Source organism: Lingula anatina, chromosome 9, assembly GCF_051362555.1.
Source record: "Lingula anatina isolate TDL-2025a chromosome 9, LinAna3.0, whole genome shotgun sequence".
Classification (NCBI taxonomy): Eukaryota; Metazoa; Brachiopoda; class Lingulata; order Lingulida; family Lingulidae; genus Lingula; species Lingula anatina.
The window spans coordinates 6,187,790-6,202,053 of NC_141775.1; the positions used below are offsets into that span (position 1 = coordinate 6,187,790).

General features: G+C 37.1%; 3 protein-coding genes across 3 annotated transcripts; 1 reads left to right on the forward strand and 2 right to left on the reverse strand.

Annotated features, from left to right (window-relative positions):
- Nucleotides 1–169: 169 nt before the first annotated feature.
- On the reverse strand, nt 170–3,972 carry LOC106165598 (uncharacterized). Its single transcript, XM_086995269.1, has 2 exons — nt 3,912–3,972; nt 170–2,665 (listed from the first exon to the last, which is right to left on the reverse strand). Exon 2 carries the CDS (start codon nt 2,581–2,583, stop codon nt 1,747–1,749), a length of 837 nt encoding a protein of 278 aa, XP_086851395.1. The 5' UTR covers nt 2,584–2,665; nt 3,912–3,972; the 3' UTR covers nt 170–1,746.
- A 186-nt stretch (nt 3,973–4,158) lies between these two features.
- On the forward strand, nt 4,159–7,729 carry LOC106167627 (E3 ubiquitin-protein ligase TRIM56). Its single transcript, XM_013546463.2, has one exon. It carries the CDS (start codon nt 4,356–4,358, stop codon nt 6,387–6,389), a length of 2,034 nt encoding a protein of 677 aa, XP_013401917.2. The 5' UTR covers nt 4,159–4,355; the 3' UTR covers nt 6,390–7,729.
- A 1,364-nt stretch (nt 7,730–9,093) lies between these two features.
- LOC106167629 (uncharacterized) lies at nt 9,094–14,176 on the reverse strand. The gene is made up of 3 exons (XM_086995267.1): nt 14,097–14,176; nt 12,052–13,583; nt 9,094–11,902 (listed from the first exon to the last, which is right to left on the reverse strand). Exons 2-3 carry the CDS (start codon nt 13,572–13,574, stop codon nt 11,767–11,769), a joined length of 1,659 nt encoding a protein of 552 aa, XP_086851393.1. The 5' UTR covers nt 13,575–13,583; nt 14,097–14,176; the 3' UTR covers nt 9,094–11,766.
- Between the last annotated feature and the right edge of the window lie 88 nt (nt 14,177–14,264).

Genomic DNA, 14,264 nt, shown 5'->3' on the forward strand with positions numbered 1-14,264 from the left:
TCAGCTACTCAAAATTCTAATTTCAAGAGGGGACCAGAAATCAAAGGGGGGGTCAGGAGCCCCCTGAGCCCCCTCCTTCTAAATACGCCACTGATTATTACTATCATTATTATTATTGTTGTTTTACTTATTTATATGCAATTGCTTTAAAGTAATAACATGGGTAAAATCATATCTTAAAACATTTATTATCGAATGCGCAGAATATTCCAGATAATAAATTGTATGTAAAATAACACTATCTGCCGGCATAGGGGTTAATTATTCATATCGAAATAAAGCAGTTTTCGTTGTTTATTATCAATATATGACATTATAGCGTCATTTTAAAAATATTCAATTCCCTTTTTAAGGGAAAATATATCTAAAACAACGGTATCTGCAGGCATGGGGGTTAATTATTCATATCGAAATAAAGATTTTCGTTGTTTATTATCAATATTTGACATAAAAGCGTCATGTTTAAAATATTTAATTTATTTTTTCAGAGAAAAGTGGCTGAAAGTTGAAAAAATACTGATGATAATAATAATGGGATAAAAATATGCCCGATAGTTTCGTTTACCCAGAACATATTTCAATAACTAATATAATGTAGATGACTTGTCCTGTAAATATTCAATAAAAAGACACAGCATTCTGAACGGTACTGGTAGAAAGGATAAGATACAATTAAGAAAAAAAAAAAAAAAAACGGAATCAGAATCAATCTACTTTGTGCATTTCGGGTAAATAGTTTGCTTACTTTACCTTGAAGAGTGTAAAAATAAGTAAGTCACGGCTTTAATTTAAAAAAAAAAGCACCCTTTTAACAAATGCCACCCATAACAGAATAAAACGACGCTGTTTCGCACATTTCAGACCCTGATAACTGCTATATTTTGACACTTTGGGCGAATTCCCATAGATTTTAGATCGATCTATCCCCATGGGGAGTTTCACTAGATTACTGTCAGATAATCCGGCTTAAATGTCCGTCCCGCCTACTACAAGCTGTAAGGGGGTAATTAACTTTCGTGCCCGCTCGGCTGACAGCTATTTAGCGTGAACCCCCAGGGAGTTAGGTCGATCTAGTTTGGATCGATCTAATCTCTGGGAATGGGGTCTTTGCCTCCCAGTCTGGCAGTGACACTTGGTATGTCTAAAATCTTGCTCTTACTTCACATATCACATCTATTGATTTAAAAATATATTTCTAAAAATCACAAGAAAAATATATATTACGTGTATAAAACGTTTCCCTTTGAGGTAAGTAAATAGTTATAAAGGGAGAGCAATTAATTTCATTAGACAATCAAAGCATATGAATATAGCATAACACGCCTATGCTATACTTCATTAAAAAAACGGATCACAGGTTTAATTAAATCAAACATTAATTCAAATGTAAAATTTCCAATGTAGTTAAATAATGCCTGACGTCTCTCGCAAGACAAATAAGAATTTAAAAAGAATAACATCAGAGATATCCATTCCACTAAAAAGACTAATAATAAAAAAAGCGAAATTCAATCAAACAATAAAAAAGATATGAAATTAGATCTATAATAATAATTAACGTTTCCCACAACAAGTAAAACTTTGAGCCCTTCTCAATGAATGATGAATTAAATAATGAATATAATAAATGCATATAAAAGAGTATACAGATTTTTTTCAAAATTAGTGTGGACGCTCTCTTGAAATAATGCACTGTCCATGCACTCGATTTAAATTATTTTTGCACAAATTTGTATCAACGTTATTTCACCAAGCAACAGTCGACGATCTTCTGTGTGATCGGTCAGACCTGTCACTTCCTACACGCGAATACCCTCCCCACGTTGCCTCTGTACTAGTCCTGGGTCTCCGGGGGGTTGGAAGCTGTGGTTGTAACAGCCTCTGTGCGCTGTGGCCTGTAGCATTCCAAGCAGTTTCTTCTGCTTCGGGTTTCACACGTGGGACGGGGCGGGGCGTTCGCTGGTTTTTTCCGTATCGATGTAGCAAATTTGACATTCGCCCCCCTTTGTCTAATGCCGCATTTTCTTCAGCTTCTGGTTTCACGCGCGGTGGTGCGCGTGCAGACAGTGGGAGTCTCCCGTAACTGTGCAGCAAATTTGACATTCCTTTTCCTTTGTGGTTTTCAGCCGTCTCTTCAGCTTCGGGTTTAACTCTCGGTGGAGATCTTGCCGACAGAGGGAGCTTTCCGTATTTGTGCATCAGATTTGACATATTCCCTCCCTTGTGGTGCTCGGCAATGTCTTGCGCTTCAGGCTTTACCCTAGGGACGGGCGTGTGCTCCCTGGGGCCAGAACGGGGAAAATTGGCCGACTTCCCCAAAAGATCCCCCATGTGCCCCGTTTCGTGGTCTTGGCGGAGCATTTTGGATTCCGGCGACGGGCAGCGCCCTGGGGGTCGTGGTGAGTTATAACTTTTATTGGCCTTCTGATCGAACCACGCCCCCACCGTCCCCAAGTGCTTTTTGTAAGACTCTGAGGCTTCTGGCTTGACCCTGGGGGCAGGGCGTGGCGAGCTGTAAGTTTTCATAGCGGGGTCCCTGGTGTGGTGGGCCGGAATTGGACCCTTGGTCAGCGTGGTGGTCATTGTATTTTCGTGATCTTTCACTCACTTTGATGACCTACGACCCTCTGTCTTGTTACACATGTTGGGTATATGCATGATGATGCTGAAAAAGAAACAAGAAGTATGACATTCACTATCATTCTTGTCACAGCGGCATACAGTGTACATTATTCACAAGTTACGCTGTAAACTCAGTCCTGTAGCCAGCAATTTCAAAGGGGTTCAACCTCCCCCCTCCGTCTACCTATGTCCCTCTAGAATTTCAACTTGTTTTCTTTTTCCTTGTTGAAAACAGACCCTGCCATTATGGATTTAATTAAATCACTAAACAGTATTTAATTAAACACAGTTCCAGTAGGTGTTCTGGCCGAACAAATATTAGCGCTATGATTAGGTTTAAAACCACCCCGTCAAGCCATTACAGATTTAGGACTTAATCTGAGTAGAAATAATCCGTAGGTCCTTAAAACTGAGTCCCAGTCCGTCAACCTAGACAAGTGGAATTTGGTTAACAGCTAGGACCTAGTTACTGAGTTTCCAGAAACTCGGGGTAGAAATTCTGTTAGAATGATGATCCTTAAGCACAATAAATCAGCCAATCAGTCAGACAGCCAGCCAATCAACCAACCAACCAACCAACCAACCAACCAATCAATTAAAACCAACCAATCAATCAATCAATCACTCATATCGACCACGTTCGACCAGACCTATAGATAGTGTACATGTACTAGTATCAACTGGTGCTAACATGGATACACTCAGTATCTCTTTATAATCTTTCACTTTATGCTGCATGGTTGTCGAGGTATACAGCTGGAACATACTGTATACTAGTAGGCTACTCCATACTCTCTGTTTTTCTGTGTCTAAAACTTCATACTAAGAAACAGTATAACAGTTGATAATTAACAAATGCTGTACAGCTTACTGTTCATATACATGCATGTACAGTGCTGTTGAGGCTAAGTACATATAATTAATACAGCTGACTACCCGGTGAGAGCATTGCCAGAGTTTTCGCTTTAAAAAAATGAATGCATTAACGCCACAACGAATATATGTTATATAATGTTCTAGACCTCAAGTGACCGTTGTATTGATTAATAACGTCATTATTAGTAGTGGTTTGGGGCAACAATGATGTCACAGCGCACCTGCAGGCTGTTAATTTCACTGTTGACGAGCGTCATAACATCTCTAAATTATTCATATTTTTACAAATACACAATACTCGGAATTGACAGAAAGAAAAGCCGGGTGCCCATTTCCGTGGATGTAACAATGCCAAGGGTTATAGACATTCAAGTCCATGTTTCAAGTCAAATTATGCATTGGATTCAACCCACCTGCCAAGGAGGAGTCGCCACCGGAAGCACGCTGTAACTAGGTTATCGTACAAAGTCAAGTTACTATAAGTAAAATAGTTTCGTTTAAGTGACATTATAAAACATGTAGTTTACTACACTTACAGAGGAAACTTTGCAATGAAATTTTAATTTGAGTCATATTACAAATATTGTTTACATCATGGAGCTATTTTATAAAATGTTACATATATATATTTTATTCAAAACTATTCTCTGTTAGAGAGAAAGTGAAACCAGTCAAGGGGCGAAAGCGACTGGAAACGTGACTGCTGTGCAAAGTCTGCAAAGTTGGCATGCTTTTTTCTAATTGCATACTTTAATTATATATTTCAATAACACGTTTAACTCTTTTGTGATACGGTACCGAACTGCACGAGGTTGCAAAATACGTGTAGTCTAAAGACATACACATGTATAAAACAAATGGCCGCCGCATCCAGGGGCGCGGCTGAAGATGACGACAGCCTAAGAGCGATGATAACAGAGCACTTCGTGAATTGCCCTATTTGTTTTAAGGAATATGACGAGCCGACATCGTTGCCCTGTCTTCACTCTTACTGCAAGGGCTGTCTGAAGACGCACGTTGGTGATTTGACCCCGGGGAGAACATTCTCATGTCCAGTATGCCAGCGGGAGACTCGGGTCCCAGCCGAAGGACTTGAGGGATTCTCTCATAATTTTTATATTGAAAGCCTACAGGACACCTTGCTGCAACCCCCCAGGAAGAGAACGTGTGGTGCGTGTGCCTTAGCTACAGGGGCTGTCGTGGATGCGACGTCCAAATGCATCAGTTGCCACGAGTATCTGTGTAAGCAATGTGCCCCATATCATTGCAGGACCAAGTTCACGAAAGATCATAAAATCTTCACGCTTGAACAGTTGCGAAGTAAAGAATACAAGGCAGAGATCCAAGAACTGCAGATTTTCTTATGTCCAGACCACAAAGATGAAGCCATTAAGTACTTCTGCAAAAAGTGTCAACGACCAATCTGCCGTGACTGCAAGATTTTGATTCATGACGATCACAAGTGCATTTCTCTTGATGCAGCTGCTGAAACGGTGATACAAACCCTGCAAACTAAACTTGACCATCTCGAAAAGAAGTTCACAGATGAAGATGAGTTGTTGTTGGCTCTCGAAACAAACACCGTTGATGTTGAGGCAAATATTAAGCAACGGGCAGTACGTCTTCACAGTTTGGTTGACCAGCAAGAAAAAGTTCTCATGGAAAAGGTTCATGCACATAAAAAGTCCTTTGAAATTAGCCTAGAACACCATAAAACAACTAAAGGTACCGTGGACTTGGTGAAAGGTGTCCTTGGCCATGCTTTGCCAGGAGAGCTGCTAATGATGCAGCAGCAGCTATGTGACCAGATGGACAACCTTCAGTCCAGTTCCAGCTCTGAAAAGATCCCACCACTGCTCTCTTTCCAGCTACAGACCAGGGACAGGGTCGGAGAAGACCTATCCAGCGGAAAGGGGTTTGGCGAAATTGTGGAGGTCCAAAATGTGGAATCAAAAACCACAGAAGAAAAGGAAATCAACAACTTGTCAATGTTAGCATCTCACAATTTGGCACAAGGTTCTCAAGAAATGATGCAAATGTTGGAAAAACCAAGCCATGGTGAAGAAAAGAAAGTTAGGTTCCAGATAATGAGACCCCCTGCAAGGTGTGTTCTGGAGTTTCACACCAAGTGTAGGTACCCTGGTGCCATTGTGGTTACAGGAGATGACAAGTATGCTATTGCAGACTTCAACCGCGAGTCAGGACAGGTTTGCGTTTACCTTCAAACAGGAGAATTTGAAGAAGAAATCATTGATGGAGCAAAAGGCAATGAGCTTGAGACAGTACAAGGTCTGTGTCATCTCCCCGGTGGTAGAACTGTCATATCAGATTTTGGGAATGATAAATTATTTGTTATGTCAAGGCTTTGGAACCCTGCGACAGCTAAGTGTATTGATGAACCGTGCGGTGTTGCTGTCAATAGTAAGAATCACATTGCTGTGGCACAAATGAATGATCAGTGTGTTACCTTGTTTGTCATTGAGCCTAATGGAAAAATGACTGAAATTGACGTTATAGAACCAGATGATTTTCCAAGTCCATTTTGTCTAGCTTATACAAGTGAAGATTTTCTTGTTGTAGGCCATGTTAATGATGGCAGGGTTGATATCTTGAGACCATCAGGTGACATGATTTGCTATACAGGCCCTAGTAATGACCTGAAAAAGCCACAGAGTATTTGTGTGGATAGATATGACAACATATACATAGCAGATAGGAGGAGGAATTGTATCCACATTATATCTCCAGAGGGGCAGTTTATTCAGTATTTTGAAACTGAAATGGGGGGTGTTAGTTTCAGGTTTCCTTGGGGGCTGGCAATTGACCAAGATGGAGACTTGGTTGTAGGGTTATATGGAGGGAAAGTGAAAGTTTTCTCTTTTCTGGAATAGAAAGTAAACTCAAGGAGTTTATGAAATGCAAGTATTTAACTGCACAGAAAATAAGAAACAATACATTCAAAATGGTTGTGGATTTGTCTGATAATGCGTCAACATTCCATGTATTTTACATTTTCCTTTCAAAGACAGACTCATTGGTACTTTAGTGGAGAATACTGAAAGTAGGTGGAGAAACACAAAATATAGTGGTAGTGTTGTGGGATCTATCATTGGGTTGTGGAGAAATTGTATGATGTGGGGAGAGGGATAGTATTTATATATGAAAAGTATAACTATGAACTTGTTTTTTGAATTCCGAGTTCCTTATTTTTGAGACACTCATAATAATTATAGTTAAAATTGAAGTTTAACTCAAAAACATGTTTATACTAGTAGATGATTAAGAGCAATTGTTAAATATTTCCAGGTATATGAATTTTTATGTGATAATTTGTGCATTGTGTAGTGCATTAATGTAGACTGCATCAAAAGAAAGTACTTGGCAATTCTCTCTCCTTTCTCCCACTTACAAACTATTTCACAATGTATATAGAAAACTGTAGAGTTGTGTATAGTTAAATGATTATAACACAGCTGAGTATAGGAATAATTAGCTGCCCAGGATAAACATTAGAGGTATTGTAACATAACATTAACTAGTTCACCATCTGTCTTGCACATTAGTCTAGGACTTGCCCTAAACAAGATCTATGACAACCTAGTAACAATTATCTTAACATGTGACTGTTAAAGAATTTTTTTTATCAACCTCCCATCATATTCTAAAAAATATTTAGTTAAATTGACTGGAAATGTGTATCTTCTGTATATGTCCATTTATAAAAATAATCATGTTGTCTTAATTGTGTGGTATAATAGTAAAATCTTCAGTTGATTAGTTTGTATATATTTTTTCGATGTAGCTTATTTTGTTGTATAATAAGTTAAGCATTAGACCTTTTTTAATGCAATCAAATTGTACTTCATTCCATCGTTTAACCAAATTGTTTTGTTAGTGTAGTAATTCTTGTGACGAATATTTTGTATAAATCTTTGAAGTTTAACAGTCATTACTCATTGTTTTAATACAATCAAATTGTATTTTTCCTTGGTTTAACCAAATTTGTTTGTGTAGTAATTTAGAAAAAAATCTTGCAAAGATGGTTATTTTTTATAATTGGAATTAAATGCTGATTTTGTTTGAATACAATCAAATTGTAATGCACTCCTTGCTTGTACCAGATTGTTTTGAGAAATTGTACTTATATTAGTATATTTTAATAAAAAACATTCAAATTCCTGAAATTACATTTTTTTTTATTGAATACACATTTTTTTGTATTAGATTAGATATATGTTATAAATTAAAAACAAGGCAGCAAAGCTGTCAAATGTACAGACAAAAAGCAGGAAATAACAAAATAGGCTACTGTCAATTCTGATGTAAAAGTACATTATGTTAAACTGCAAATTCAACATCAAATTTTAATTATACTCAACAGGTAATACCAATGTAAGTAAAATGTGTAACAAGCATAAGGCTTCAGGCCAATGGGAGTTCAAGTTCACACTTTGAAAATGTAAAACTTTCAGAAAAAGAAGTCAATTAGACTGCTTTTCCAACTCGAGCTGCATTTTAGTCCTGTGTTTCTTTTTTAAAAGTTTGACAATCATAAGTAATATGGTTTTCCCATGATGGTCATCATGGCAGCAATACCCAAAATTGTGTTTTCTTCTATTTTGATGCAATATTTCATAATGCTTAACAGCATAAAAAATAAAAATTTTAATAATAAAATATATGTATCGTGGATTTTCAGAAAATGTGACTAGCATGGGTCTTCAAGCCCAAGGCAGTTCTAAGTCACACCTTGAAATTGCCAATATGTGAAAAATTAAATTTTCACAAAAAACTGATTAACTGCCAGAAATATTTACCAAATAGACTGCACTGCCTAATGAAACTGTATTTTAGTCCCATGTTTGTTTCCTGTAAGTTTGAGAACAGTAAGTGACATGGTTTTCCTTAAATGGTCATCAAGGGAGCAGTGCCCAAAATAGGGGTTTCTTCAAATTTTGATGCAATATTACATAATGTTTAACAGGATAATAACCATCAATTTTTAATAATAAAATATTAGTATCATGGATATTCAGAAAATGTGACTAGCAAAGGTCTTCAGGCCCATGGAACTTCAAAGTCACACCTTGAAAATGCCAAAATGTAGACAAGACAGCACTGTCCTGAAATGCATTTTTTTCCATTTTTAACAATTTTTTAACATATAATCAAATTAACACTTTACTGCCATTTTTATATGATCAACTAAGAAAATTGATGAGATGGGAAAAATATCAATAGAACAGTGTTCAATGTCCAATTTCCTCCATTCTGAGTTTCTGAACATTGTGAATGAATGAATGAATCTGACAAACTGCAATGATAAGAGTTTATTTCCATTTTTGAAACTCTATTATACAATACATGATAACAAGCTTACCATCATTTTTACATAATCAACTAACAATGTTGTAAAGATGCAGGAAATGTTAAACAAAGACTTTTACGTATCTTATTAGTTAAATAATGAGACTGTAAAGATGCCTAAGAATTGAATCTGAGGAAATGTGAAACAAGACAGCACTGTTATGAAATGGGTTTATTTCCATTTTTAACACTTTTTTAACATAAAACGAAATTAACAGTTTACTGCCATTTTTATATGATCAACTAAGAAAATTGATGAGATGGGAAAAATATCAATAGAACAGTGTCAAATGTCCAATTTCCTCCATTCTGAGTTTCTGAACATAATGAATGATTGCATCTTACAAACTGCAATGATATGAGTTTATTTCCATTTTTGACACTTTATTACACAATACACGATAACAAGTTTACCATCATTTTTACATAATCAACTAACAATGTTGTAAAGATGCAGGAAATGTCAAACAAACACTTTTACGTATCTTATTAATTAAATAATCAGACTGTTAACATGCCTAAGAATTGAATCTGAAGAAATGTGAAAAAACAGCATAACTTATAAAATAATGGCCCGATTATGCTGATTTTCGAACTTGACCTGCGTTTTAGTAAGATTGATTACTCCTGTGAGTTTCATGACAACAGGCCTATCAGTTTTCTTTGAAATGTGTTAACAGTGTTGCATATATGCTGAAAAGTGAAAAAATAGCATAACTACTAAAATGGTGGCCCGATCATGCCGATTTTTCGAACTTGACCTGCGTTTTAGTAAGATTGATTACTCCTGTGAGTTTCATGACAACAGGCCTATCGGTTTTCTTTGAAATGTGTTAACAGTGTTGCATATATGCTGAAAAGTGAAAAAACAGCATAAATTCTACAATAATGGCCCGATCATGCTGATTTTCAAACTTGACCTGCGTTTTATGAATATTCATCAGCTCTGTAAATATAAAGCCAAAAAGTAAAACTGTCTTCCACTTATGGTGTTAACGCTGAAAGTGCACGGCGACGGCAACGGCGACATCGATGGCGACATGAACGGCGACGACAGACGCAGGTGATGGCAATATGTACAGACACAGATGTGTCTGTACATAAAAAGTATCAACTATCTACTTTGATATCTTTATGCTCCCTTGCCTGGTAAAAAAAAAAGAAAAGAAAAAAAATTATTGACAGGAAGCATATTTTATACGTGCTAACATGGACCCAAATAGGCCATTCTATGTTTAAGGACCAACTGACACCGTTTTCACATCATGTTTTATAACTTTATATTCCACGCCATTTTGAATGGTTCTGACATGTACTTTACACAGATGGGTGTATTACCCCCTTTCACAACTTCTTGTCCAACCGATTCCTCCAGTAAATCAACTTGGGCCCCATAACTCGAAAGCGTGGCGCATTGCAACCGAGTGCAAGTGTCTCGATTCCATAACTAGCCCCATCTAATACACTGTAGCCTCTATATGATATTGCTATTTGCAGTACGCGATACTTTCAAGTTACCAGGCCTTGGTTTACTACCTTGAGCGAAGATATTAGGTTGTCCATCTCTGATTAGGGTGCAACACAGAAAAGTGTACTGCATGCTGTGGATTGGGTCTGAGAGGTACATGTAATACGTTGACACATAGTCAAAGCTAGTATCAGTATGGTCCAAAATGACTAGAGAAAACTTTCCCATTCTAAACAAGACCAGTTAATCTCACCAACGAGTCATTTCACGTTTATCAAAAGTTGACATATATATTCTTTATCATGCAGACTTTAAATATTTCAGGACAAATATAGATTTAATTATTTTTCAAACAAATAAATCATGACTCAAGTTTTTCATGTAAATTGTACGTGCTGCCTGGAATCTTAGTTACCCCACCACATGATAAGACTTCTCCTTTGTGTTTAGATTTACAGAAATATTGAACAATAATAAATAAAATTCAATAGTGTGAAAGCTTTCTTGAATGTGATAGCCTGCTGAAAGAAAGAAATTGGAGAAGTTGGATTACAAACTGTAACATATGTTGGAAAGTAAAAGACATGCTTTTGACACCAAAGAGTAAATGGTATTCTCCACTCACTATTCTTTTTCTTTACAACTGAAAGATTTTTCACATATAACAGTGCCTTACAAGCTTATTCAGTAAAAGAAAAAGTTCAAAAATCTTCATTTTACTTTGGATCTCTTGTTGCTTATTTACCATTTCCTAAAATATAAGAATTCTTCATGGTTTTAGAAATCAAAATATTTGTAATTGGCCAGAGACTTTCAGCAGCCACAGTTTACCGAAAAATTACTCTGTACTGGAAATTAAAGAAAAAAGTCAACAATACTGGGATTAAGTCAGTACAGAGAATTCTGCCAATTTTTTAAAATTATTTCTAACAACATATATATTATCTAATATAATATATATCAAAATTAAATATCTATATGTTCGACCATGTTTTTTTTTAATACATATATTTTGTCTCATTATGTGAATGCTTGTAATTGATACAAGCTCAGTGGGTCTAAAATGATTTACTGCCTTGGTGAGTTGTTTGTTTGTAGCCAGCACAAATAAATATTAGTGCACACAACAATTCCTGAGCTGTGCAACAAAAGCATCACTTGCAGAAGCCACTGATAAAGATTCCTTTAATTTATAACTGAAGAATATTTCTCTTCATTGAACAATTCACTGTTGGTATTATACAAAACTTTTTCCTCTGACATCACAAAGGCATAACCCGACTATGTGTTCAACAAATTAAAGTAAAAGAGTTCATCTCCTCTTAAATCAGTGGTTTACACATGAATTTGAAAGAGACCATCCAAATTATCCTATGAGTAGAAGAACTGGCCACATTCCTGACTGGGTGTGTAGCAGGAACATGGGTCTAGGTTCACTGGCCATCTCCCTGAATCATTCTTTTCACTGGGGTCACGAAGGCATCCATCACATTTTTTAGAAAAGACTTTCGGCTTGCATTCCCTTGATTGTCAGTCTTGGACAGATCTGGCACAGGAACAGGATCTGACCTGAGAAAATTAAGACAAGAACTGCATTAGTGTTTGATTGAAATATGTTGTCCTTAAAGGTCATCTGGTGTGTGTGTGTGTGTGTGTGTGTGTGTGTGTGTGAGAGAGAGAGATGGATGGAGTCACGAGTGATGAGTGTTTTAGTATACCTTGCCAGTTGCTGCAATTTCATATCCTCTTGCAGCTCCTCTACTTCTATGATGTGACGATCAGGACGCATTCTCCTAGAACTAGACCTTAGGTTATACATGCTGTCAGTGTCAGAAAGCACTGCCGGTGTGGACTTGGATTTTCTTGGTGAGCTGCGACCTGGTGGTGGCTGTAGCTGTACTCTGGTCCCTTTGTGTTTGATGACTGACGAGTTCTGCATTCGATTCTCTTGAACTTCAACGTGATTCAAAGACCTTTGTCTTTCCAGAGCCACATTTCTATTGCTTTTATCAGACAACTTGTGCTTCACATGAGAGCTCACTGAAAATGCATCAGCTTTATTTCTCATGGAGTCTGTAGTCAAAGAAACAGCCCTTGTAATATGTGCCTTGTTCTTGCTGAGTGGATGCTTTTTAATCCTTAATTTTACAGATCTCGTTTCCAATTTGTCGCTTTTAGTGCTTGAATCCCTAGAAGAGTTGCATCTGTTTCTTAAGGAGAATCTGTTTTTAATCTTAGCACTTCCAGGATGTCTAGAACTCGCTGGACCCTCACTATTTCTATTTTTCAGGGGATTGCCTGTAAGCTTCCTATGTGCTTTTTCCTTAGTTTTCCACCTCCCAAAATATGCCACATCCCTCTCATTAACTTTGCCTCTGCTATTTCTAGATGAAAGAGCTCTGTTCTTCAATATCACCTTCTCTCTGCTTTGCACACTTGGTCTTAGAGATGCTTCAGATCTTGATTTTTTTGATCGGTATTCCTTCACTTTCTTCAGTCTCTCACTCAAAATTTGACTCCTAATACTAGTTTTACCAGGCATTTCAGCAGATTTTGCCTTAGACTTAAATCTGTAGGCCTTTGCTTTTGATCGTGTATTGGGATACACTGCTACAGAAGAGTTTTCATTTCTAACAGTAGATTGGTGATCAACCTCTCCTTGAACAGGGGCCAGTCTTTCAACTGCAGTATTATCTTTCCCAACCTGCTGTTGTCTTTGTGTAGAAGTTTTGGTGTGCGGTTGTATTGTCTTCTTTGATGGACGAGATATACTGGGTAACTCAATATCATCATCAGGGGTTCTTTTATCAGCAACACTCATCTTGTTTTTTCTGGGCCTGTTTGATTTTTCAGAGGGCATTGTGACACAATTGCCATTACTTCCACCTCCTACTTCAGTTTCACTAGTACCTCGAATTAAGACATCAAGTATGGTACAATGAGAATTTGCTTTCAATTCTTTTCCATGCCTTTTAAAACCATGTTTGTCAGCTACAGATATATACCACGGTTTTCGATGAAATCTCACAAGACAGTTTCTAGTTTTGATGGGCCCCGGGTTGTACCTGGGATCTCTCATGTACAGCACGGCTCTCACTACTTGCTCCAATTCCTTCTGTATTTGCTGTTGTGGCACAGCAAGGACACCATCCTGACATGCGCACTGGATTCTGAATTTGTACACAGTGTCGTTGTGTTGCAAGAGCTTGGTCTCTACACCAGGGACCTTAAACGGCTTCATTGTTTAAATCTGAAAGTGACAAGATAATCAGTGATGATGATGAAAAGGAAAGGGCAACAGAAATTGAATCAATTATTTAATCATGGGTCTCACATGCAATAAGAATGCAACTAATTTCAAGTGACTGACTGTGAAGCTTTGTTTGAATACAAGGTAACGAAATACTCTGCACAGTCTCTTAAACTTGGTATTCATGTTTGAGCTTATGGTTTCCGATGTGTACTGGCTGTGCTAACGCATTGCAGTAAACGATGCAAAAAATCTAACGCATGATAATTAAATGCAAAAACCTCAAAAAGTGTAAAACGACGTCAAGCTTCAATTTTTTTAATAACCAAGTTTCATCTCGTTAACGATGAAACGAATGGCAGATTTGGGATTTGGTTTCAAACTCTCCGAGGCTGAAGTGAATGGCAAACAAGCGGGTAGTAAGTCAAAATGAAATTAAGCTGTTCTTAATTCTAATTGTGTATGTTAAACTGTGCTATTCTGGACTGAATGGGCCAATCTAAATGTACTTACGAGTTTCATAAAAAAAAGATAATGCACTTAGATTATGGCATCTGTCGTCGTCTGCACGCTTATCAATTTCAAACATGGCGGCTTCTCTAACCCATCTCTAACAAACGCGATTTAAATTATTCACTTTGACAATGAACTAACTCAAAATATCTAAGAAAAATATATTTT